The sequence below is a fragment of the Phasianus colchicus genome, chromosome 4 (genome assembly GCF_987193195.1).
Source record: "Phasianus colchicus chromosome 4, bPhaCol1.hap1.1, whole genome shotgun sequence".
Lineage (NCBI taxonomy): Eukaryota > Metazoa > Chordata > Aves > Galliformes > Phasianidae > Phasianus > Phasianus colchicus.
In genome coordinates, this window is record NC_143439.1 from 54942296 (window position 1) to 54966901 (window position 24606).

General features: G+C 38.4%; 1 protein-coding gene and 1 long non-coding RNA gene across 5 annotated transcripts; one reads left to right on the forward strand and one right to left on the reverse strand.

Moving 5' to 3' along the window:
• Window positions 1–175: 175 nt before the first annotated feature.
• On the forward strand, window positions 176–23689 carry SEPSECS (Sep (O-phosphoserine) tRNA:Sec (selenocysteine) tRNA synthase). 4 transcript variants are annotated; one of them, XM_031588436.2, is made up of 11 exons: window positions 176–419; window positions 1131–1285; window positions 2827–2945; window positions 3030–3188; window positions 4212–4365; window positions 7847–7949; window positions 10017–10146; window positions 10277–10368; window positions 17862–17955; window positions 18630–18720; window positions 20796–23689. In XM_031588436.2, the coding sequence occupies exons 1-11, from the start codon at window positions 306–308 to the stop codon at window positions 21052–21054; spliced, it is 1470 nt and encodes a 489-aa protein (XP_031444296.1). In that variant the 5' UTR covers window positions 176–305; the 3' UTR covers window positions 21055–23689. The 4 variants fall into 4 exon arrangements, with proteins under 4 accessions (XP_031444296.1, XP_089995717.1, XP_089995716.1 ...); XM_090139591.1 differs by lacking the exon at window positions 176–419 and adding an exon at window positions 508–751; XM_090139590.1 differs by lacking the exon at window positions 176–419 and adding an exon at window positions 508–727.
• LOC149918263 (uncharacterized) lies at window positions 1815–3039 on the reverse strand. Its single transcript, XR_016466203.1, has 3 exons — window positions 3016–3039; window positions 2506–2642; window positions 1815–2320 (listed from the first exon to the last, which is right to left on the reverse strand). It is a non-coding gene; the product is annotated as an uncharacterized LOC149918263 (long non-coding RNA).
• Window positions 23690–24606: the final 917 nt, after the last annotated feature.

A 24606-nucleotide genomic window follows, 5' to 3' on the forward strand; every position in this document is an offset into this window, starting at 1 on the left:
CCCCGCCGCCCCGCCTCCGCCCCCCGCCGCCCCGCCTCCGCCCCCCGCCGCCCCGCCTCCGCCCCCCGCCGCCCCGCCTCCGCCCCCCGCCGCCCCGCCTCCGCCCCCCGCCGCCCCCTCACCCGGCCCGCGCGGCGGCGGGCGGAGGCCGCGCGCAGCCTCCGTGAGGGCGGGCAGGCGGGACTCCGCGGGGCGCACGCGCAGCACCTGCCCCGCGCGGCCGCGGCGGGAAGCGGACGGCGGTACCGCACGCACGGCCCCTTGCTGAGGAGAGCGGCCCGCGGCGCGCTCGCCGCCCCTCGGCCATGAACGCGGAGAACTTCGGGTCCAGCGAGCGGCTGGTGACCGCCGCCTACGTGCGCCAGGGGGCGCAGGGCCGCCGCGGGCACGAGCTGCTCCTCCGGGCGCTGCTGGAGCAGGTAACGGGCCCCGCGGGGGCGGCTCGGAGAGCGGGGCGGCGGCTCCTCCCTCCCTGCGGGATCTCCGCTGCTCTGCTCGGTGCCGCCCTTCGTACCCCGCTGCGGTCGGGTTCCTTCTGTTGTCACGAGTTAAGCAACCTCTGACCCGCCGAGCGGCAGTGGCGGTGCTGTGTGCGCTTCGGGCGGCTTTCGTCGGGGATCTGCTTCGCGGTGGGCGGAGCTGAGCACGGTTCGTGGGGCAGAGCGCACGAAGGAGCGCGTCTGTTGCGGTTGCTGATGAATCTGCCCGCAGCTTCCTGACGTATCGGGTAATAAAACGTGCAGGTGTGAAGGTGTGTTGCAGCTGTTCCTACTCAGAATGTTTTGGATTCTGTAATATCCCGGTTCTCTGCACCCAGTTTTACCCGCTGAGTTTCTGTAGCATTACACTTGTGTGTTGAGAATGCATCGTGTAATCCACAGTGTCACATGTTGTGAACAACTCCTGCGTGCTGCAGTGGCTTGGAGTATGCCTTACAGAACTCTTGAAAGTGAGAAGTACTCTGACTTAATGTCAAGGTACGCCAGCGGAATTGCATTGGATGTATGGCAAAATCATTATTTAACTTCTCTTGGTGTTCAGCATTCAAGAGCTGCATTAGTCAAACAAGTCATGTGTTTGTTCTTAATTCCCAAGTTTATAAATTATCTTTCTATATTCTATATATGAAGGGAAAGTGCCCTGAAGATGGATGGGATGAAAGCACCATTGAACTCTTCCTTCATGAACTTGCCATAATGGACAGCAATAACTTTCTGGGCAACTGCGGTGTGGGAGAGAGGGAAGGCAGAGTGGCATCAGGACTTGTTGCCCGAAGGCACTATAGGTACAAGTTTGATTGACTATTTGAATTATTCTGTTTTATTATTGATGATTTTGAAGTGCTCATGTTAATTGTGAATTGTTATCCGAGACCTGGATAGCGTTTGAGAAAAAAAGAATGATGCAATATTGAAGCGATCTAATTTTCTGTATTAAGTTTTCATTAATAACTCATTGGGCAGTCTTGAATGTAACAAAAGTGTTTTGCTGGCTGTATGTCCTGTAAAACTAGTACAAGCCTAAGATGCCAAATTGACTGCAAGCAAGGAGAAGTCTTTGAGTTTTAAAATAATCCATGCATTACTTGCTTTTTTTAATACTGTACAGTTTTTTATCAGTGTATCAATCAAAACTACCAAGTATTGTAGTTGTAAAGTGTTGAACATCCCCAGTGAACGGCTATTTGTATTTTTTATATTCATTGCTATGTTTACAATGTGGAAAGTTGATATGCGTGTAAAAACTCAGTCTATATAAAATTTATTTTATATGAAGTGAGCTGAATTATAAAGACAAAAGGAGCTATTAATGGCTCAAAGACCTTACTTTGGAAGCTATAACTCCAGAGGCTCTGCATTAATGTCAGTATGAAGATAAACTTTTTTTTTCTTTCTTGCACAGTGTTCTGTGCTGAGTGGCTTTGCGGTTTCATCCAATGTGAATGAAACAGTGAAATTTGTTGGGATATTTCTCCTTGAAATAATAGCACAAAAGCATATTAGAGACGAGAATTTTAGTGAGCTTTACCATATGAAAAATGAACTACTTAGGCTTAATATCTTTCAGAAGCCTTAAGTACCATGAAAAATTAATGAAGAAAACCAATAACACATCAGTTTGGACTTTCTGTTTTCTGTTCTGCTCTCTAGTCTCAGATTTGCGAGGTGTGGAAGGCAGAGAGTTGCACTGGGTAGAGTGCCCAAGTAGTTGCTGGTGTTGCTGGAGAGGGCATGCACAGCTTCTGGCCAGAGTGAGCCTGGGCTGTCATTTAGCTGCTGTTGATCTGAGGTAGCTCTGTCACCTGGCATCTTACCTTCACCTGAGAGTCAGCAAGAACAAGAAAAAATTTAGAGGCTTCCATCCATGCACTGATTGCTGAAATGTTTTGCCTAGTAGCTTTGGGACTGGGGAAGGTAGCAGGAGGTGGTTCTGAACCAGTATCTATGCTATGCTCCGCTGTAGGCAACTGACTTTTGTTCTTTGGATTTACATGTCTGGACATACCTGCATTTATAATGCTAATTCAATAGTCATCGACACATTGCTGGGGTACACTTAAAAGTAAGCCTGGCAGGTACTCAAGCTGTTGCTGTATTGGGTCGTCTTCAAGTTTTTTATTTGCTTTATGGAATATTGTTTGTCTATTGTTCAAAACAAAAAAGAAAACAATTTCATTCTAATATACGTAGTTGGTTGCAGTGGAGTTCATGAGAGTGCATTGGATTTTCCACAATTGTTTATCAAATTAAATTCTTTCCAGTAGCAAGAATTATTGCTTTGCAGCATGACAAATCTTGATGTGTGTTTTCAACCTTTTTCGTTCAGGTTGATCCATGGAATTGGAAGATCAGGAGATATTTCTGCAGTCCAGCCTAAAGCTGCAGGATCTAGCCTTTTGAACAAGCTTACTAATTCAGTTGTTCTAGATATTATAAAGCAGGCTGGTAGGTGTACATCTGAAAATCTCTTTTATGGCAAAATGTCTTGTGTTCTTCATGTTAATTTCTGACTTACTTTTTCATGTGCAGGTGTCCGGACGGTGACCAGTTGCTTTGTGGTTCCTATGGCAACTGGCATGAGTCTAACTCTGTGTTTTTTAACATTGCGGCACAAGAGACCAAAGGCAAAATACATCATTTGGCCACGTATAGACCAGAAATCTTGCTTTAAATCGATGATAACTGCAGGTAACAGGGGGATGATTGGTTACATGGTGTGCTTTTTATCTTTCAGAGTTAAATTTATATATTTGGAATCGTATCCGAAAAAGGCCTAATATATAGTAGTTGTAAGTGCTTTATTTCTACACATTTGATTTCTAACACAAAATCAGATGTGTTTTCCTATTGCCATATAGAATGTGGGAGTATGCTGAAGTAGGGATATGTATATAGTATTGTGGTTTCTTAGCAAAGAGCACAATACTAAGTAGAGTTCATTTTTCAGTTAGATGCCTAATTTGCTTTCCTGAGAATGATGTCAATCTTTGGTTCATGGTTCAAATCCCTCTTTAAAATTTATTCAAAAAATAAAAAGTGTTTTTGAAATTGGGATCAGAAGGTGACAAGCTGACTGCCATGGTGTTTTATTTTGGAACATGGCAAGTGTTAGCTGCCCCATTTGTTTTTAATCTTGGTATGTCAGTGCTCAGTCAGTAAATAAGTTTGGTGCCTTTCTTAGATCAAACCTTATTTCCTTCTCAAAAGAAATACCACACTGTAAGTAAACTAAGGATAGAAGTCCATCACTGCTCCAAAGCTGTCCCCTCTTGCAGACAGACCCATGGAATCAAGGAAATGGCAAGTAAGGGATATGTGCATTAGCTGAAAAATGATCATACCTGGGCAAGTGGTGGCATAGATTCTTGTCCTAGTTCCTAGGAAACATTTCATTTCAAGGCCAGCTGTTCTGGTGCCCTCTGATTTAGTGGTTGACAGCCCTGCCTGTAGTAGGAGTGTTGGAACTCGGTGATCTTTGAGTTCCCTTCCAAACCAAGCCATACTATGATTCTGGTTTTTGGCATAAAAGATTCATTGGGTAAAAACATCTAAACAGAGGTAATTCTGTGCTAATATGTCTATATTATTAAACTAAGTCTGAAATCATCTGTTAAAAGAAAAAATATACATTTTTAGGGTTTATGGTAGAAATGAAAAGCAATTGGTTGGAGATTTGTTGATGTACATTTGGATCTTGTTTTTGTTGGTTAGGTTTTGAGCCTGTGGTGATAGAGAATGTATTAGAGGGCGATGAGCTACGGACAGATATTGAAGCAGTGGAGGCTAAAGTCAAAACTCTTGGTGCTGAAAATATTCTTTGTGTGCATTCTACAACATCTTGCTTTGCTCCAAGGGTACCTGATAGGTAAGTAGACTTCATAAGAAATACATTATTTGTTGTCAGTGAAAAAATCTACATGTTTTGAATTCTCAGTTACTGCCATTAAGTGAAGTGCACCTAGTGAAGATGCTTCAATCCATGTGTTTAAGGGTGATGGCATGTTGTGAGACAATGCTCCGAATGTTTCCAAAAAATGTGTTAGGAAAATGAGAATAATTGAGAGGGTCTTCTTTCTCTCTTATGAATGAGGTTAATAATGGTCACTTTGGCTAAAATTAATGCCGCTTTGACAGCGGTTTCTCATGGGATTTTGTGGAAGTAGTAAGAGTAGAATCTCACAGAAACATGGTCCAGAAAGTATAGTTCCATAGCTAATGCCAAATGTTAATATTCATCTTACCTTTTCTACTCTTCTCTTCTAGCCAATGATCAATTTTCCTAGGCTAATACAACTGCTAAGAAAAATAACCTATTGGCAACATTTAAAATCATTGCTTGAGTTGCTCTTTCCTGTGTTATGCTGATGTCCGTAGTGTTACTAAAGATGTACTGATGTAGGGAAACCCTTGAAAGCGTGTAGAGCAGTGCTATGTGAGTATAACATAAGATTTGCTCTACTGTCATGTATTTGGGTTCGAACATTTACACTTATAGCCTGATTGCCTGATGCTACAACTTAAAATTTCCAGCTGTTAAATCACCATTAAAAGAAACCTAAAGTACCTTGCATTCTTTCTTTCTGTGTCCATATGACAAAGCTTCTGTAGTTGCTGCAAATGTATCAGTTCAAGCACTTGCTGAAGCAGAGATGAGCACTGCAATTAAGAGATGAGAAACAGAATATTTGAGACATTATTTCTACACGTAAATTAGTTCTAAAATATTTGAAAAACAGTATTTATCATAGATTTAGCCCAGTTGCTAGAGGGAAGCTAAAAGCAAATAATTCTGTCAGAATGTTGTTTGAAGTTGAGTTCCAAATTTATTGGCTAGCTTAAATCAAAGCTATCAAAATTGAATGGTCTATTTTATAGCTTTGGTAAATGAATCTTCTCCTTATCTGCCTCCTCTTTTTGACATGCAATTGTTTTGTTCTCTGCAACTAAGAGATGAAATATTAGGTAGTGGCACTGTGTTATGATATACCACAGATATAAGAGAATTTGAATGCACTTTCTATTTAAAGGATACTGTCAACTACTGAAGGCTGTAACATCCATCTTCCTACAGGAAGGAGAATAAAGCATTTCTGGAGGATACAATTTTTATATGTCTTTTAAACAATTTACATTGTTAAGGCTTTGTTTAGTTGTGATGGTGATGTTTTAAAATTTTAAGTGAGTTAGGATTGTTGAATGATTAGGATAAGACCTGTCGCTCCTTTGAAGTATTATGAGACTTTATTGATATAATGTACTACTGCATAAATGCCCTTATTAGAGAGACTTCAGTTTTCTGTCTTCTACCCCCCTTGCTACAAGCTGTCTCTAGAAGCATTGTATTTAAAAGAGAACCGAAGGCAAAAGGTGACTTTTTGGTTAATTAATGAGCTTAATAGAATTCTCTACTTCGTCCTTTCATTAGTATTAGAAAAAAGACCAAAGTTGTTGTTTTTTATGAACTTTCACAAGCAGGAGAGAAAGAAAGGACATAGCATAAATGGCAAAATATTTCTCTATTTGTCACTTTTGGGAACTTGAGTAGTAACCAAACTTGCTTTTGTGCTTTATTTTTCTGATATGACTAGCTGCTCTTAGTGGTTTAATTTAAGCTTTAGAAGCATACAAGCAGTGTGCTTCATTGTTTGCTTCCCATGCAGAATCACTTATTCTTTTCAAACTGTAGCACTCCCATCCTTTATTGTAACATGGATCTAATTATTCAATGAAATACTTGTAGAAAAAGTGCTTTTTCTGTTTTCTGGATCTGTAGCAGCTAGCATATTGCTTTGCTGGGACTCAGCAGGTGAGAAGGATGATTAACCATACAGAGTAGTGAACCCTCTGTTTCTAGATTGGGAATTTCTCTACCTGCACTTGGAAAAAAAAAAAAACAACATAAAAGAATGGAAACTATTTTATTTGAGTCTTGTTGGAAGGTGAGGAATGAGTCTGAGTGAGCAAGACCAGCAAATCAAAAGGCAAAAAACTTTGGTGTAATGTTTCCTGTTCACTCAGGATTCAGGATGTTGGTAAATGGGAAAAATTACTGGACATGCAGTTCGTGCTGAGTATCTTGACTGTCGAAGATGAATGCGTGCATTATACTGTGAGCGTTACCTAGCCAAACTTGTGCTTTACATTTAATTTCTTTAGGAATAGTACTGTGATGTTGTTGTTTTCCTAGGGATTGAGGTTCAGAAAATTCAATCTGAGGTTTGTAGCTGAGTTTTGCATTACAAAAGAACACAAGGCAATATAACAGAAATAGAATACAAAAGAATGTCACCTCTTGGGAAGTGTTTTCCTACTCTTGTCACATTTTATATGGATGTCAGTAAATTACAGTGAGAGGCTGCACAAAAATAGACAGGGGAAAAATGCATTGGAAGACTTGGATTTTTCTGGTGCTTTTTTAAAAACAATCTTTATAATCACTTCAAATTATTAAGTATTACTTTATTTTTGAAACAGATTTTCTTTCTAAAAGATATTCACAAGAAATCAAGCTATTAAAAAATAAGAGCATGATTGGAGTGCTTTGAAAAGATTACTAACTACATATGTGCTTAAAAAGCTGCAGTCCCTCAATAGAGATGACCTTTGCATTCAATTAAATCCTAGTTTCACTGAGAAATAATCCAAATTGGCCTTTCTGTAATTCCAGGAATTTCTAAAGGCAGATGAAATTTTTTCTTTTTTTTTCTTGAGTAAATAGTTAAAGAAAGTTTTAATGTTTTGATCTCCACATCCAGTCATTTTAAGGCTACCCATTCAAGGGTATCGTTTTAAGGGTATCCATCCATTTTGAAGAATTTTTTTTCTGTTGCTCAGTTGAGCTGAAGTATGCAAGTGAGATTTCAGCCAAAGAGCTGAAGTACTGGTCCTTAGGGGAAAAAAAGATAGAAACCTGTAAAGGCTTCCTCTTTTATGAAGTTCTCATTTCCTCAAACACATCTTGAAACTTCCATCAAACTCTTTTCAGATTGAATGCTAAAAGAAAAGGAAAATGTATGAGTAGCTGCAATTCTGTTAATTATCACTGAAATAGCAAAATATCTGAAACAATGATTTGAGATCTGTGTACTGGGTTCTAGGCAAAACTTTCAGCGAAGCATGGAAAATCTCAGCCTAGTTCAACCATTTGTAAAACATATAAAAGTTAATAAAATTTTCTTCTTAACCTTTGTTGCTAAAGGTGATTGCTGCTGCCACGAGGCAGTAAACAAGAAAGTTTATTTTCTCATTCTGACCTTCTTGTAGACCTTTCAGTCTTTTAATGGTCTGATTGATAACATGGATTACAGTGATTAGTATTTCTCTAAATTACAATTTTATGCTCATAGGCTGGAGGAATTGGCTATAATTTGTGCTAATTATGACATTCCCCATATTGTCAACAATGCATATGGAGTTCAATCTTCAAAATGTATGCATCTTATCCAGCAGGTAGGAACTGTGCATTTCAAATATATATATATTCTTAACAAGCATGAGAAGACCTCTAATCATAGATAATGCTGGCAAGTTTTATCATGTGTCACAGCTTGGAAATTAATCCCACACATATCCTATAGTTGGACTACTTTCTGAGAATACAGAGCAGAAGGAAGTAATACTTAAAATGTTTGTTGTTTCTATTACTGGCTTTTTGTGTAATCAAGTTTGTTTAGGCTTCGTTTATGTTCAGGTGTCTTTTATAATGGAAAGATATCCTTATTAATCTTTCTTAAAATATTTCATAACATTATTAACATAATGATCTACAATCATTAAATAATTGGTTGTACTTGAATAGGAAGTAAGGCTTCAACAGGATGAGTGACTGATTTTCAAGTTCTATTCAATGTCTAAATTCTCAAAATCAAATGTTTGGCACAATCTTGAAGGCACAAGGTGGTACAGCAGCACTTTGTAAATGTTGTCACTTGTCTGTATTGTTGGCACAGACAACACCTGAAAAAACTGTTGAATTCAATGTTGTATTCAAGACAAGTTCAGTTTCTTCGTGCTGTTTTTGCAGAGCAAATTGTTTAATACCTAAAATCAGCCACAAAGCGTACAATGCCTGCATTTTTGCTCATTGCAAATTCATGCAATGTTTCTTTGCTATTTCTCTGTTCTCCCTGTTGCTTATGTATTTTAACAGGATCCAGGGAATCCTGAACTATTATGCATATGCTGATATTTTTTTTTTTCTGATTAAGAAGACACTGTTATTAAATAAGTGAAGAACAGCTGGATCTTGTTAGCATTTCTAAATTTATCTTGAGAGACTGAAGGAATGTGACAGAAGTTGCAATGGTGTGTGAAATAAAACATTGTATATGTTTGATTTGTGGTGATACATGTGTACTGCATTTAGCTTGCTTAATTGTAGTGAAATTCTAACATGAAAGAGGCTATGGGATTGCTGAGTTTTGCTGCATATGATGTCATATCTGATGATGATTTTCTCAGACTGCAAAGCCACAGATAGAACTTGTTCATGTTTCTGTGTTTTTCCCTTGCTTCTTGGTGAGTGGTTTGGGTTTTGTTTTCTCTTTTTTGGTTCTGGGAATGTATACATTTGAGCTGTCATTTATTTACAAGAATTTCTTTTCTCTGACAGAAAACGTGCAGGAAGTAGTGGAAGTAGTTACTAATGAAATCAAATGTATACCTGTCCCCCCATGCACTAACATACTAAAACATAGCAATTACTGTGTTTTAGTTTTATCTGCCTTTTTCACTCTTTTTGCCATAGATGTTAGCTCTGTTTTATTGATTTTAATACAAAGTACTTATGTATGTACATACTCTTTAATATGTATGATCATTAATATACTTTCCAGCTTCTGTTATGATGCATGCTTCTTAATTGCATCTTAATTGCTTCATCATTGATACTGTATTCCGAAAACTGAAGTTGCACTGTAGAATCTACCATTTTTGTTGGTTTCTTTTTTTTCTTTAAGGATATCTTATTGCCTAAATGTTAGGGGCATTTTGTTTTCCAGGAAGAGGGAAAGTCTTTGAGGAAGTTATCTGAATCTTAATTTTGCAGGCAGCATTATATGAAGGAATGCTGTCACAGTCCATTTGTTTTGATGCAGATTATATGTATATGTCAAAAAAGATATTTTTGTTTTCTGATGAGACATTAACCTGTAGCCATTTACTGCCAGAATCTGTGACGTTTTGAGTTGTACAGCATTAACTCTGTAATTCCCATTCAATTCCAAGAGAATTTTTTTGATAGTTGCTGCAAATGAGCTACACTTTTGGAGACACTAAAAACAACATTTTAAATCATAGCAAATTAAGGTTGCTGAAGATAGTGTGTTAGCAGACAGCAAAAAATGGTAAGTAATGTAAGCAAAGGAAATACTGTGATTTAAAATTCATCACAAATAAAATATCTGAGAGAGTTTTAGGAATTACATTTATTTTATTGCTGGATTACGGGTAATTAAGATGCTTTCCCATGTTTTTTCCTAATATGTGCTGTGGATTTTTTTATTCCTTTTGATAAAGGGTGCTCGAGTAGGCAGAATAGATGCTTTTGTTCAGAGCTTGGACAAAAACTTTATGGTTCCAGTAGGTGGTGCTATCATTGCTGGCTTCAATGAGTCCTTCATTCAGGAGATCAGCAAAATGTATCCAGGTAAGTGGCTCACAAATAGATTCCGTCCTTGCAAAATAAGTGTAGAAAACTTGATTATCAACTTTCTTTCATATAATTTTTGTTTGTTGTTTCAGAAACGTAATCTGTACCTTTTGTTTTGCTTTTTCAGGAAGAGCTTCTGCATCTCCTTCTTTAGATGTCCTCATTACACTTCTGTCTCTAGGTGCCAGTGGCTACAAACAGTTACTGAAAGAGAGAAAGGTAAGCTTTTTGGGAAGCAGCGTTTTCTTGAATTCAGCTCTTAAAGTGTTGTTGCAAAACTGCTTCGTGTAGTGTGCTATGGTAGTGTTAAATGCTGTGTACGCGTTCTCAAGAAAATCACAGCTTCTGATAAGTTATGGGTACTGTTCTTGGCTACAAAAAGATTAAAAGATTGTCATTTAAGGCATCCATCTACATACAGAGCTAGGTTTCTTCTCTGCCTCTCCCATGCATGTTCTGTGTTGGATATAACTGAGTTTTCAAAATATTCAAGTGTTCTAAAATTGGAACCTGTACATCTTGAGTCAACTTCAGTTCTGGACATACTAAAAGGCTTGCTTTTGCTATCTATAAGCTTTAACAGAGAGAATTCTTTTTATAGAATGTTTTAGGTAATGAAAAGTTGTAGATGAAGTACTGTAAGTTAATAGTTTTAAATCATGCATGATTTGTTACATACATTAATTTATTTAGGAAATATGTTTCATTTGTCTCCTGCTGGCAGCTTGCTGCTGCTTCTGATATCTGAGCAGGATGATAATCTGTGTGCCATGACTTGTTTCTAGTTCCTTGTACTGGCATGCGGAAATTCTGTACTGGAATTGAGGTCCCATAGGAGTGGCTAGAATATGAGAAGAACAACAGGGTTGACTTTCAAAGGATATGTTGTGGTCTGTGCAAGATATGTGAAAACATGGCTTGTGAAATACTGAAAGCAGTTGCACTTTTACCAATAGTGGAATGTAGTTTCTAATGGTTTGTTCTGAACCAGTGTACTATCACAATATGTGCGTTTGTATCTTCATTTAAAACAAATGTATATATTTTTCCCATCTTCTTCTCGTCTCCAGAAAAACTTCAAGTGAATTTATCATGTTTTTTGCAAAGCTGATTTTGATGTTAGACTTACACTTGCATCAGATATGTAATGAGCAGTATAAATGTTGCCACATTATTAATAATAAGTTATTTGTAAGTAAACTGTCTTAATGAATAGCTGTATAATATTTTAAATCATATCATTTTCTTGGAAGTAGAATTCTGAAGTGAATAAAGCATTACATTTTTACAATTTCAGGTCTGTTTTATTTCAAGTGTGAGTATACTCTATAAACATAGGCTTATATATGGCATAAATATGTTTCTTTTATTGGATTTGCTGTAGAAATAGAAACCTTTTTTTGCTTAAATGTGTTTGTTCCTGAATTGTAAAAATGTAATAATGATGGTTTATTGCCTGTGCTCTGTGAAGGCAGAGGCAGAGCTATTAGGCTCTCAGCAGGAGCTATTTATAGGTTGACACTGAGTACTCCTTTCTGTATCGGTTCAGTTATACCTAGTCACGAAGTCAGCTATAAAAAACTTCCAGTATTTCTTTCTCTTTTTACACTTATTCACTAGTGTTATTTCAGGTTATTTGAGTTCAGGCCAGAAAAAACAGAATATCACTGAGAAGAGGTTAATCTCGCACAACCAAGGGAAAGAGCTAGTCGTAGAATATCCTGAATTAGAAGGGACCCACAAGGATCTTTGGGTCCAACTCCTGGCTCTGCACAGGACCACCTCAGATTCAAGCCCTATGTCTGAGAACATTGTCCAAACATTCCTTGAATTCCAGCTGCTGTTACCACTGCTACGAAGAGTCTGTTCCATGCTCACCACCCTCTGATGAGTAACCTTTTCCTAATATCCAACTTGGCCCTCCCCTGACACAGCTGTATGCTGTTCCCTTAGATCCTGTCACTGTCACCAGAGAGAGATTAGTACTGCCACTTCACTCCCATCATGAGGAAACTGTAGGATGTCTCGAGGCCTCCTGTCAGTTTCCTTTAGGCTGAACAAACTGCATTATCTCAGCTGCTCGTCATAATTTGCCCTCTATACCTTTCACCATCTTTTTTTCCCTCCTTTGGACCCTCTTTGATAGTTTTACATCTTTGTTGTATCATGGTGTGCAAACCTGCACTCAGTGCTTGATGTTGAACCTGCACCAGTGCAGAGCAGAGTGGGACAATCTCTTCCTTTTCCCAGTTGTCAGTGCTGGAACTGATGCACCCCATGATACACTGTTGACTCATACTCAGTTTGCAGTCAACCAGAACTTCCAGGCATACATGGCTGCTCTCAAGCCTCATATTTCCCTGACAGTACATGTATCCAGAATTCCAGCTGCAGAATTGAGCACTTGCTGTTGACTAATTTTGTATGGTTGGTGATTGCCCAACCCTCTAGTCAGTCAAGATCTCTCAGAAGACCTTTCTGCAATTGGGGACATCAACAGCTCCTCCTAATTTAGTACTGTCTGTAAACTTAGTGTGCATTAGAATCTTGCACACAGGTAATTTATAAAAAACACTGAACTGGCCCATAGATGGAGCTCTGAGGTACCCTACTAGTAATTGGCCTCCAGCCTTCAGTAACCCCATATACTCTAAATCTTTGAGTTCGGCCCATTAGTCTGCTGTTCACTCATTGTGCCATGTATTTGTCTAGCTGCATGCTGTACATTTTGTCCAGAAGAATGCTGTGAAACACAGAATAGAAATTTCTGCTGAAATCCAAAAAGATCACATCAGATGGCTTTTCTTGGTCAACTGGATGGATAACCTTGTCATAAAAGGAAATTAAGTTTGTTAAACAGGACCTTCCTCTTTTGAACTTGTGTTGGCTGTGACCAATGGCTGCAGTCATTCGTGTGTGTTTCAATAACTCCCATTATGATCTTCTCCATAATTTTACCAGGCACTGAAGTGAGACTGACAGGCCTGTAATTACCAGGGTCGTCTTTCTTGCCCTTCTTGAAAATTGGAACAATATTTGCCAGCATCCAGTTTCCTTAGATTCCCAAAAATATTGAAAAAATATTTCCCAAAAATATTGAAAAATAATTTGCAAGTTTTTTTCAGTACCTTGGGATGAATCCCACTGGGCCCCATAGTCTTTTGTGCACCTAACTGGAGCAGCAAATCTGAATGTTCTTCTCTTTTGGCACCTCCCACAGGCGTCCCAGACCCTAACAGAAAACTTGGACATGCCCTGCTGCCTCAGGCCTGGGTAGCTGCATGATGTTTGGGCAGCTCTGTCAGGGAAGCTGAGTCAGTTCCAATGGGTGCAGAGGCTGTAGGGGATGCAGAAGACACAGCTTTCTACTGGGTGAATTCCATTGCTGATTCAGTTCCTTGTGAGCAGATTAAAACCTTCTGAGTTGACTGTTTGAAGTGGCACAGTGACAGTTTCTCTTTGTGTCCCCTGCTGCATCTGTCCCATTTTTCTTCTGCAGGGGGATACTGTTTAATATAGGAAGGAGATTGTAGGAGAGAGAGGAACGTGTATATGGAATGATGTTTTCTGAGAGGATGGCATTCATCGAGTATGAGGTTGTATGCTCTGATATGAGAGAGTAAAAAGGGTGCAGTGAGTCTGAGGACTGAAGAGCAAGGGAGTAACACACGCATACTGTCTGATAAACGCAACTATATGTGATAGCATAACAAAGAAAGGATTGAAGGTAGTTTTTCTCACTTGTGCTAGGTTCTCAGTATTATTTTTTAATGCATATGTTATATTTTTAAAAGTGTTTTTCTGGTTTCAGTAAGGGATTCTAGGTCTTCTTGTAACACAGATAATGGCAACAGGTCTATACTCAAATTTGTTAATACTGTTGCTTTTGAAGAGCTCATTATTATGTAAAAGTTAAGCTTTTGAATTGACTCCTTTGATTTTCTCAGTCCTGTTTATGTTGTGTCCCATATTCTGTATTGCTAGGTCTTAAAACACTCTATTTGCATTATGTGTTTCTTTGTCCAGGACATATGTAGCAATTACAGTGACTGCACTGCATAGTATCATAAGCAGCAGACTTCAGTTAATGATCACATCAGAACTGATGGAAAGCAGGGAACCTACATTCTGTGACAGGTTTAATATTTGTTAATAGTTTTCCAGTGTGCAGGTAACTGTCCTGTTAACTCAGATTAACTAGTTAGTATACTGGTATTAGTGGAAAGGTAATAGCTTCATTTTGTTTGAAGCAATTACATCTGTCAGCAGTCTTTCCTTAACAAACTAATGGTCAAAATAATTCTGATTTTCTGAAGTGAGATGTGATGGAGCTTTTTATAGCTGTATTCAGCTGTCTGCATCCTTTTGAGAGTGATTAACTGGAGTCATTCTTATGTCCCTAAAGAGTGTGAATCTGAGTCTAAATTATTTAAAACCACAACTAGTGGGAGGAAATTGTTTAATTTTTACTGTTTGTTGAAATACTGGTTTTACTTTTCTGGCTGTGCTTAATGCACCCTCAAATGCTGTTTGCCCATTTGGCCAGCACCCCCAAGATCCCTTTTTGCAGAGCTGCCTTCTGTTCATTCATTTCCCAGTCTGTACTTGTGACAAGTGTTACTCCCAAGTTCAGAACCCAGCATTTTCCTTTGCTGAATTTCATACTGTTAATGGTTGTCCATTATAGTTGTTACAAAGATTTCAGCGTTCTGTCATCAATTTCATACATCTTTAAAAGTTTCCACTGTATTATGAATTCAGAACAAAATTCTTGGTGTTGCAATGCAGGAGAATCTATATATGAGGCTATGTCGTATATGTAAGTATTCTAGATGTACACATGCAGTTTCTCTGATGTTATTTGGCTGCATTTCAGGAAGTAAGCCTTCTGATAATGGGGCTCCATGCTCAGCAGTGCAGCCTTTTGTTGTGTTCCTGAAATGGTGTGCCTAGGGTCTGATCAGGTTGCACATAAGATGCAGCTACTCTGTCTGATATATAAAGCAGAAGAGGAGCTCTGACAGTTCCATCGTGAACAACTACTGCAACAGCAGCAAAGTATCTTAAGATGAGGCCAAATCAGACTCAGGTACAGCGTATGAGAGTTGTCAGTGTGTATGGGGCACAAAGGGGCTGTGAAGTTCTGTTGTTTGGTAAGTTTTAAAGGGGAAAGATAGAATTAAATAATGAAACATAATTGACATGTAGTGCTCGGGTTGTTCAATGCAACTTCAGCATAATAGTTAGCTCCAAACGAGAAAACTTCATTGGCTGTCACAGAAATGCAATTCTGTAAGAGCTTATTTGTATATAATTGCTTAGGGTGCTTATAAATTGTCCACATAACAGAAATGTTTTGTAATAGGGGTTGGTTATAGATTTGACCTCACAAGAATATTTCATATTTCATACTTTTTTTTTTTTGAAAGGCCATTAATCTATTTTGTAACAATCCATAAAATAACACAAAGGCTTCCAATGGAAAAATGCAAAATGCAGTAGCTCATAAAAATAAGTTTTTGAATGTGTGCAGTCAAACACATAAAAATGTACATTTGGATTCTTTTTTTCCCCATCTTTCTATTCTCTCCTGTTCTGCCAAATTGCTGTGTTTGTGGAGGCTGATCTAGTAACATAGGTATTAATTTTATTTAATATGTTTGTACAGTGGGTAACTGGTTGTAACAACTTGGAGTGCTTAGGTAATAAATACATACTATAAGAGATGCAAGAGAGAATTCCTTAGACATGATGTACAGAAATGAATTACTTGGGAATTTCTTCCTGTTCCAAGAGAAGTTTTTCTCAGAACTAGTTTCATAGATAATACCTCCACAGTAAGCAGGGTTAATGTATAGTTTTGTAATATTTTGCTTCAGCTATAAAAGTAAATAGCCAGCAGAGGGAGCACAGATTAATTTACGAATTGGATTACAAAAAGTACTGATCTAATGGCTAAACATATTAATGATGCTCATTGTGGAAAGCAAATAACACATGAGTAATGTGTTTATATTCGGTGATGGACTAGGAGGAAGGGAGATGTGTTTGAATATTTGAGTAAATGTTTTTCAACTTCTGCGAGTGAACTGTAAATAAACTGATGGATTGAAACCACTAAATCATTTCATTTCAGAATGCCTCTGCAAAATACAAATGATTCTTCACACATTTTGAGTTCTGATAAAGAATCACAGAAGCCTCCCATATTTTTTGTTGTTGTTGTTCCGAGTATTACAGCAGCTGTATGCTCTTGTTGATGATGAATCTATAGCCTAATTTGTTTGTACAGCAGCATCCTACTTTTTCTCTCTGGCAGAATTCATCCCAAGGTATTAGGAAGCACAGGTCAGGAGTGGTGGTCATTTGTTTGCTCATAAAGTGAGGCTGAGCTCACTGGCTTAAACAGCTGTAACATTCTTCTAACTTAGCTGCTATGAAACTAACTCATTTGGTTTCATAAGACCTGTGGGAGGCTCTGTTTAAGAGCATAATTTTGATCACAAGCTATAATTTGTACCTGTCAGAAAGTGCGGGTCAGAGCAGGATACTGGTCTGCAAACAGGAGAGACAACTCTATTTAAGGAATGAAAAATCACTTGTCAGGTCCAGAAATTGATGAGGATGCTGAAACAGGCAGTCACATTGAAGTAGATGAACAGCACAATCAGAAAGAGGAAAAAGCTGGTGTTCAGTATTTTTAAAAAAGAATACCCAGTATCTGCATCTTTTTGCTAGTACTTATGAGAAACTAAGCATTAAAAAGGACAGAAAAGCAGCCAAAGAGTACAATAAGGAGAATGGTGTTTATTCGTACTGTGTTGTATTTTGAGCTGATACGTGATGAGGAAGATAATGAACTGAGGAGGACTATGAGCAGCTATCATAGATTGTCACAGAAATGAAGCGGAGGTGAAGAAGAGAAGCAGGCTTTAATGTGTGAGTTGCATCTTAGCCAGAACATTTATGAACTCCAGTTTCACAACACTTTCACAATTAGCATGGAATCTAATTAAGTGGCATCAGGAATTCAGATACCTCTGTTATTTTAGGAGGCTTGTACAGGAGAGATGGGTGATAGGAAGAGGAGTGGCAGTAGAATATATATTATATGAAACAAAATGCAGCCATGTGTACTCATAGCTTTCTCTTCAAAAAAAACCTGCTGCCTTTCTTGTACGGAAAGAGAGGACTATGAACCAGTGGTAGCCGTGATTGTATAAGTGGTAACAAAAAGTGATTGTTTTAGTCTGAAACGTATTAATAGAAAATAATACAGCAGTTGGCCATTTGCCTTGGTTCATTCTCTGGCTCGTGGGACTGGAGTGAGGGGGAGCTCTTGCAGGAGTGGGTAAAGGTCAACTTCTTCAACGGGATACTAATATAGGAGAGGACCTTCTGTAGAGTGGTAATCTCTTCAAGATTTTACTCCTCTGGGTTTCAGTTCCACAGAGAGAATGGCTGACCTCCCAGGCACGTATATTAGATCAGATAGAGAGCTCTCCACCATCCTGAGGGGAAGAACAAAGTTAAGGAAATGGAGCTGTTCCTTTATAGATGGATTTCAGAGAAGTATCTGTCCAACTTATTTGGTGCACTTATAAAGGATGTAATAGAGACTTAAAAGTTTTGTGAAGGAGGTAGTATTTTCTGTGTTTGATAGCCAATAACAAAAATATTGTGTCCTTTCTTTCTTTTTTTTTTTCTTCCAGGAAATGTTTTCCTATCTTTCAAGTGAGTTGAAGAAGTTGGCGGATATCCACAATGAGAGACTGCTGGATACACCACATAATCCCATATCCTTAGGTAATTATGGGGTTTTAAATCTTTAAAAAGAAATTCTAATATGCTGTGCATTCATAATGCACTTATATATACATTTGCTATACATTAGGCATTGCACACTGCACTCCATTAAATTATTATAAAGCCAAGATGAAACCATTGAACCCAATAAGATAACCTGCTATAAAAGCAGAGTAGTAGGGTTGTGACTCAGGCCCTTTTTGCAAAATTGCTCCTGTGCAACATAATCAATTATTGTAGTCAAGGCAGGCGGAAGATGTTAGCATGTTACTTTATAAATAAATAGGTTTTAAAATAAATTAGGATATAATTACTTTACGCATCGTCTTATATTGTTGTAAAAGAGATTATGGAATTCCTACTCAGGATATTTGTTCTAATCAAAATAACCATGCTGAACACCAAAGTAATGTTACACCCTTGTGCAGGATCTCTGCCTTACATGCAGCCCAACCAAGGAAGTAATCCATGCCGGTTTGTGGAAAACTAGAATTGGTGAAACATTTATGTTTATTTTTCTTTTGTATCTGAGCACAAATCCTTGGACAGGTTTTTATTGTTGGAAGACACCTTATCCACTGTGATGCTTTTCTTTTTCTCTCTTTTTTTTTTTTGGAGGGTGGGGGCAAAAAGAAGCTTCATAGTAGTTTTAATATGACTTTTTGTTACTTCAGCCATGTCACTGAAGAATCTAGATGAAAATAATGATGCTGCTGTTACCCAGCTTGGATCTATGCTTTTTACAAGACAAGTTTCAGGAGCGAGGTGAGAATGCTATGAATTTAAAAATTCTGGGGAGTTGTATTAAGATTTCATAAAATATATAATACAATATTTACTTTCTACCAGTTGTCTCATGATTACAGACTTCAGTCTGGCAATTACAAGTCCAAAAGCATTATACCTTTCTTCCTCAATATTATCTACTAATAGTGTGTCTACCTGCCTGAGTTAGCAACAAGGCCTTCTCTTTTAGCTTTGGTGTACTAAATAGATAATCTATTCCCATTTAATTTAGTGTCATTATTTCCTAGAACCCCTTGGTTTCATTTAGTTTCCAGCTGTTGTCTGATCTTACAGTTAGGTTGTAAGCTGCTTAGAGAAGATCTTTGTTTTGTTTATTGCAGCACAAATATGGTTGCGCTGGATGTCAGGGGAATAAGCTTTTAATACTCTGCTTAGCTTTCTGTCATATGAAAGAAAATCCTACTTTCTGGAACTAGCAATATTTAAAAGAAAAATTCTACAACTTGAGCCAGTCTGAGCTGAATTTATTCTTAGTGATGCTGGTACATGGAAACATAAACCAAATCATTTGTAATGATTTTGGCTTAAACCTTTTAGAAGAAGAGAATGATTTAAAATTTGTTTTGGGAGAATTCCTTAATATGAATATTACTGCTTCCATGCTAGCTTCTGCCATAGTCTTAATGTGATTTTCTGTATCAATGCTGATTGTTTCCACATCGGAAGGTATGCTTCATTAGCTTGGATTATTCCACTTCCTGCACAGAGAAATGGCAGTAAATTTGTATATTTTGTAGTTAGATGCTCTTTTTAATTCACCTTTTCCAACCTTGGCATGTCCTGCAGTTTAAGTCATCACTAGCTGAGATTCCATATTTGAAAAGTTAAGGCTCTCCAACTCTTTGTCTCATACAAAGGTTTCAGATTTTTCCTTTTATATGCAAGCAATTCTTTTGCAGTACATATACTGTTTGATATGGCACTTCAACAGATTTTAAACATCAGCCTTGAATTACATGGCAGTGGTGGCAATAGCAGCTCTCTGCATTGCTCATACACAGGCTTTGCCATAACCTGAGATTTGAGCACTTGGGCACAGAAAGGATATGGCAGTTATAGTGGTATTTGTCTGAATACAGTTTCTTACATGAACTGTAGGGATTGTCTCTGCAGGGATAACAAATTATCAGTTGATTGGTGTTAATTGCTTTGTGTAAGCTATAACTGTAGCCATTAGGTGAATTGTTCCTTTATGAAGGAAGGTGGTAGATTAAGGTTGTGGTTTATCAGGGAATGAATGTGTACCAGAAATGCTGAAGAATAGTGTGTTGTAGGTAGTGGTTCTTCCTATGAGGAAGAGGTAAAAGCAGTGCTGAACACCATCCGATTGAGAAGAGAATAAAGATAAGATTATCATCATAAGATGAGGGAAAGGGGAGCTGTGGTACCAAGGTATGCATGTGAGGAAATTGGGATCCTGATTTGAGGAAGAAGACTGAAAGAAGAGGCAGAAGGCAGTAAAGATTATTGACCTGGTTTGGGAAAATATGTCATGAAAGGATGATACACAGTGGTGCACATGTAGTTCCAGCTACTTGGAAGGCTGAGCCCTGTGAAGCACTTGAACCCAGAAGCTTTGGGCTGCAGAACACAATGCTGAGCAGATGTGTGCCCTAAGCCTGCTCCCAGCATGGTGTCTGCAGAGAGCTTGGGGTCATGAGGCTGTCTGAGGAGAGACAGTATGTCTGATAGTTAGGTCTTGTTATGGAATAGAAGAGTTGGCTGCAGATGTCTTTCATGTCATGCTGAGGAGCTCATAAATGCCAGCAGCAAAGATGAAAATTTGTCTGAGGAGGGGAGTGAATATTCACCTGTGCCCACTGACTTTATCTAATTGAGGATCTGCTAACTACTGTCAGTCATTGCAGTACTTAAGCACTAACTTGGAGGATACCCATTCCAAGCCCACCTACAGGAATTTATTTAGCAGGTATTGCACTGCATAGGAATTTGTGTAAATATGTGTATTGTAGTGTATCACATAAAAATATTTAAGGCATCTTGTAACTGAATCACAATTCTGTTTATTTCAGGGTTGTTCCCCGTGGGTCTGTGCAAACAGTGAATAACTACACTTTCAAAGGCTTTATGTCACATGCAAATGACTACTCCTGTGCTTACCTCAATGCTGCATCAGCTATTGGAATTAAAAAGCAAGACGTAGACATCTTCCTAAAAAGACTGGACAAGTGTTTGAAGGCTTCCAGAAAAGGGAAAGAAAAAAGTGTGAATGAAATATGTACTTCTAACACAGGCACAGAACAACTTGAAGACCAGAAGGTACAGACATAGTAACACAGGAAGATGCACTTCTGTTTGAAGTATGTCAGGTTTGTATTGGGCTAGCACTGAATCTGAAGTGCAGAAAATTTGGTCCTGATCTGAAAAAAAAAACACCACCAAAAAATTTTGGGGTGAAATTTAGGTTTAAAGGAAATAGGTGATTTCCTCCTATTCTCTCTTACTGGAAAGTCAGTCATAAGCATTTTGCACCACGTAAATGTACTTAATATGCCAAAGTAAAGCTCTACATTCATAAAAGCCTTCAGCTGACCTGTCAGTCTGTGGGTGACTGTTGGGGCTGGTGTTCATCAGGTCACAGAATATTTAAGCACATTTTGATTAACAAGATCTTCTGTAGCAGTGATTGAATTTCCTTTTAGGTCTAGGTATACAACCAACAAGAAATGTTTTACTGCTCTCAAAATGTCTTGCTTTTACTCAGCTTACTTTCCATTTTTCTTTTATTTCCAAAGATTTATATAGAAATGTTGAAACTGAATGAAGAAATTGTGGAGTTGGAATAGTGGTCTTTTTAGGCGCTCTTACCTCTTATGAGCTGCCTAGAACAAAGCAGCCCTCAGTGGCAAAGAACTTAGAATACCTAATATCCTGTCAGTACTCAGCTCTTGGAAACGTTTGCATAGTTCAGCAACCTGAAGGAATTTTGAGGGAGTGCAGTGATGAAAATGTGGGGCTGTGGAGTGGAGTGAGATTTGTTCTCTTTATAAGCTTCATCTCTTCTTTGATAGTTGATCATGGATAGAGCAGTCAGGTCAGAGATCCACTCAAAAGGTAGAATGCTTTGTGGGATGACTGCAGCAGTTTCAAGATCCAGTCAGACCAGAGGATGTTCTGGCATTTTTAACCCGGTGTTTTTAAAAGTTATAGGCATCCACTTCTGAACCTTCTCCTGCCATCGGCACTGTTGTCTGTGTGCAGTTACTGACTTGAATTCATTAATGAAACAATGGATTCAGAGCCTGTTCCTGAAACAAAGGTTCCATATCACTGGAATGACAGCGCTGTAGGTTACAAAATTTTTTGTTAATTATTCTTAAATGCAATTAACACACTGTATGTAGATTTTTATGTCATTCACTGTTCAAAGTGAGCTTAGCATTCAAAGACATTTTGCTTTGTTTGTAATGTAGTAATCCTTGGGACGCGGCAGTTAATGAGTTCTTAATGTCAGGAAACATTCTTGTTACTTTGTTTTGTGGGATCTGAGACATGTATCCTCAGAGCCCTCTGGAAATTGCCTTATCAGTATAGATAGTGCTTTTGAAAGAATTGTCCCTCTGCTGTACTCAAATGAGTTGATACAAGAGGTGATGTTAATGTGTGGAACTATTGTATGCTGATCACATCGAGGTGGCATCACTTAGTGAAGTTCATTGTATCTTTAGCCTGAATTGAACTGCTGCTCCTACATTGTATTGCTACAGTTATACTTCAGGCCCATTAAAGCTTGTGGAAGGGATGGCTCTCAGGAGTCACAGTTGTTATTTGCTGTACCAGCATGTCTTAAGAGAAAGGTAATGCAACTTGACCACTGAGTCATTGTGGCCATAACTAGATGTAAATTTTGTTTTGTTCTGCTCTGAGATAATGTTATACCACAGTTTTTCCAGTCAGTGAAGCTCTCGTTCAGCCTTGGGAGACAGAGCTGGGCAGCTCACCCTGCACTCTGCATATTGGAGCAGCCAGTGAAAACCACAGGGACTTAGTGATACCTATCTTCCTGTTCTGGGATATGGTTGTCTTATGCTTGAATGAGCATAAGTTAGTGATTTAATTAGTTAGTTACAGACTACAAATATTAGAATTATTGTTATGAGAGCTTAGGGTGGTATGTGGGAGTAGCTACAATAAGGATTTGATAAGCAGTATCCTGAAACTGAAAACAAGAAAGCAGCAATTGCCTTTTCTGAGAGGAAAAGACCTCTACCTTTTATGTTCTTGTAATAAATTGTCTGCTGCAAATAATTCACTCTCTTCCACTCTAGATTGAACCGCTTTCTCAGATAGTGTTTCTCCTGTCTTCAAAATGTTTTCCATTTGAAATCAAACATAAAAATTTCAACACATCTCTCTGAACAAGTATCCAGGGAAAGAATTAAAGTGTTTCATTCTGATGCTGTGCTTTTAAACATTGTATTTTTCTAATTGAAAAACATTTTAAGATGAGACTTTTGGTTACAGGTTTTTTTTACATTTGTGTCACTAAGGCTTCTCACAGGTCTTAGTGATGCCACCTGAAGCCACACAGTTTGAAATACTTTGAAAATTGTGCCCATTGTGAAGTATGATCTCTTGAACTAAGTATTAGTGTTATGTTACTTTGGTATGTTCTTGTAGCAGTTCACAGTTTTATTTCCTTGCTTTGTTCCTTTAAGCGTGTTAAGTTGTAATGCATACTGAGTTTTTAGAGACAGAAGCACAATATAATGTTGTCATAGTGATATGTAAATTTAAATAAATGGAGAAGAAATGGTTATTTATGACATACTTGAAACAGGAGATTCAGTAGATAAACTTTGTATTTTCAAGGAGGAACATAAGCCACTTATTCTCTATTCACCAATGTCTATAATGAGATAATAAAATAATACTGGAACACACAGCTATTGAGTCTTCATTTTCTTTATGTAATAGATGCAGGAAGATTTCATGTCTGTGGCAGATCTCAGCCACTAACAGCAGCACTGCTGAAAGATGGCAATACCTTGGGCGTTGCTTTGTCAAAATATGAAGAGTAAAACAAATGTATTAGAGATATTTGCTTTCTGTGAAGGTCTTTCTGAGATTGCACAATGAAGTAAGAAGTTTCTTGGCTCAAAAAATTAATTGTGCATCCTTTTTCCTGGCCTCTATATATGCACGTGACACTGAAGGGTTCTACGAACCTCAGGGACCTGCCAGAGCCAACATGTCATCTCCAGCAGCCACAGCACTATTGAGACATATAGGAAGACAGCATGGGCTTTAGATAACACTTGGGGTTATGTAGCAGGAATCCTTAATAAAACACTGTGATGCCCAGTTACTAAGGCTGCATCTCAACTATTTGCAAAGCGTCCTGTCTCTCTCATTGTAGGTCACAGCATGTAGTTATCAGCGGTGAAACAAGAAGCAAGCATGTGAAATTTTCCAGAAGAATTTAACATCCAGAAATGTAGGAGGTTACTATTCTTGCTACTGGTTTGTTGCTCTGCCAGAAGTTACTGCCCTGTAGCAGGGGCAGCAAAGCCATTCGTCTGTTTGGCTACTGCCACAATTCATACAGTGCTGGAACAACTGCTGAAACTGAGGTGTGTTAAAGTGAGCACTAAGGGTATGAAAAACTGTGCCTGAGAAGCAAGCACGTTTCCTGTTGTACTTATGCAGAACACACAGATGCAGATACCTGCTTCTGAAGATCGTAACCTTTTGTACCAGAGCAGGGTGTGTGGGTGGGCAGGAATCCTTCACACTGCTGCAGTTTGAGTCACTGAAGACTTGTGCCTCCTAAGGTGCCTGTAATTGTTCTGAGATGCTTTTCTTTCCCTCTGATGTTACATC

What these genes read in the sequence shown, in the direction of transcription:
- SEPSECS (XM_031588436.2), top strand. Translation starts at nt 306, where the DNA reads ATGAACGCGGAGAACTTCGGGTCCAGCGAGCGGCTGGTGACCGCCGCC. An exon ending in GTTGCCCGAAGGCACTATAG is followed by an intron (nt 1,286 to 2,826) that starts GTACAAGTTTGA and finishes TTTTTCGTTCAG; the next exon opens with GTTGATCCATGGAATTGGAA. An exon ending in GTATGCATCTTATCCAGCAG is followed by an intron (nt 7,950 to 10,016) that starts GTAGGAACTGTG and finishes CTTTTGATAAAG; the next exon opens with GGTGCTCGAGTAGGCAGAAT.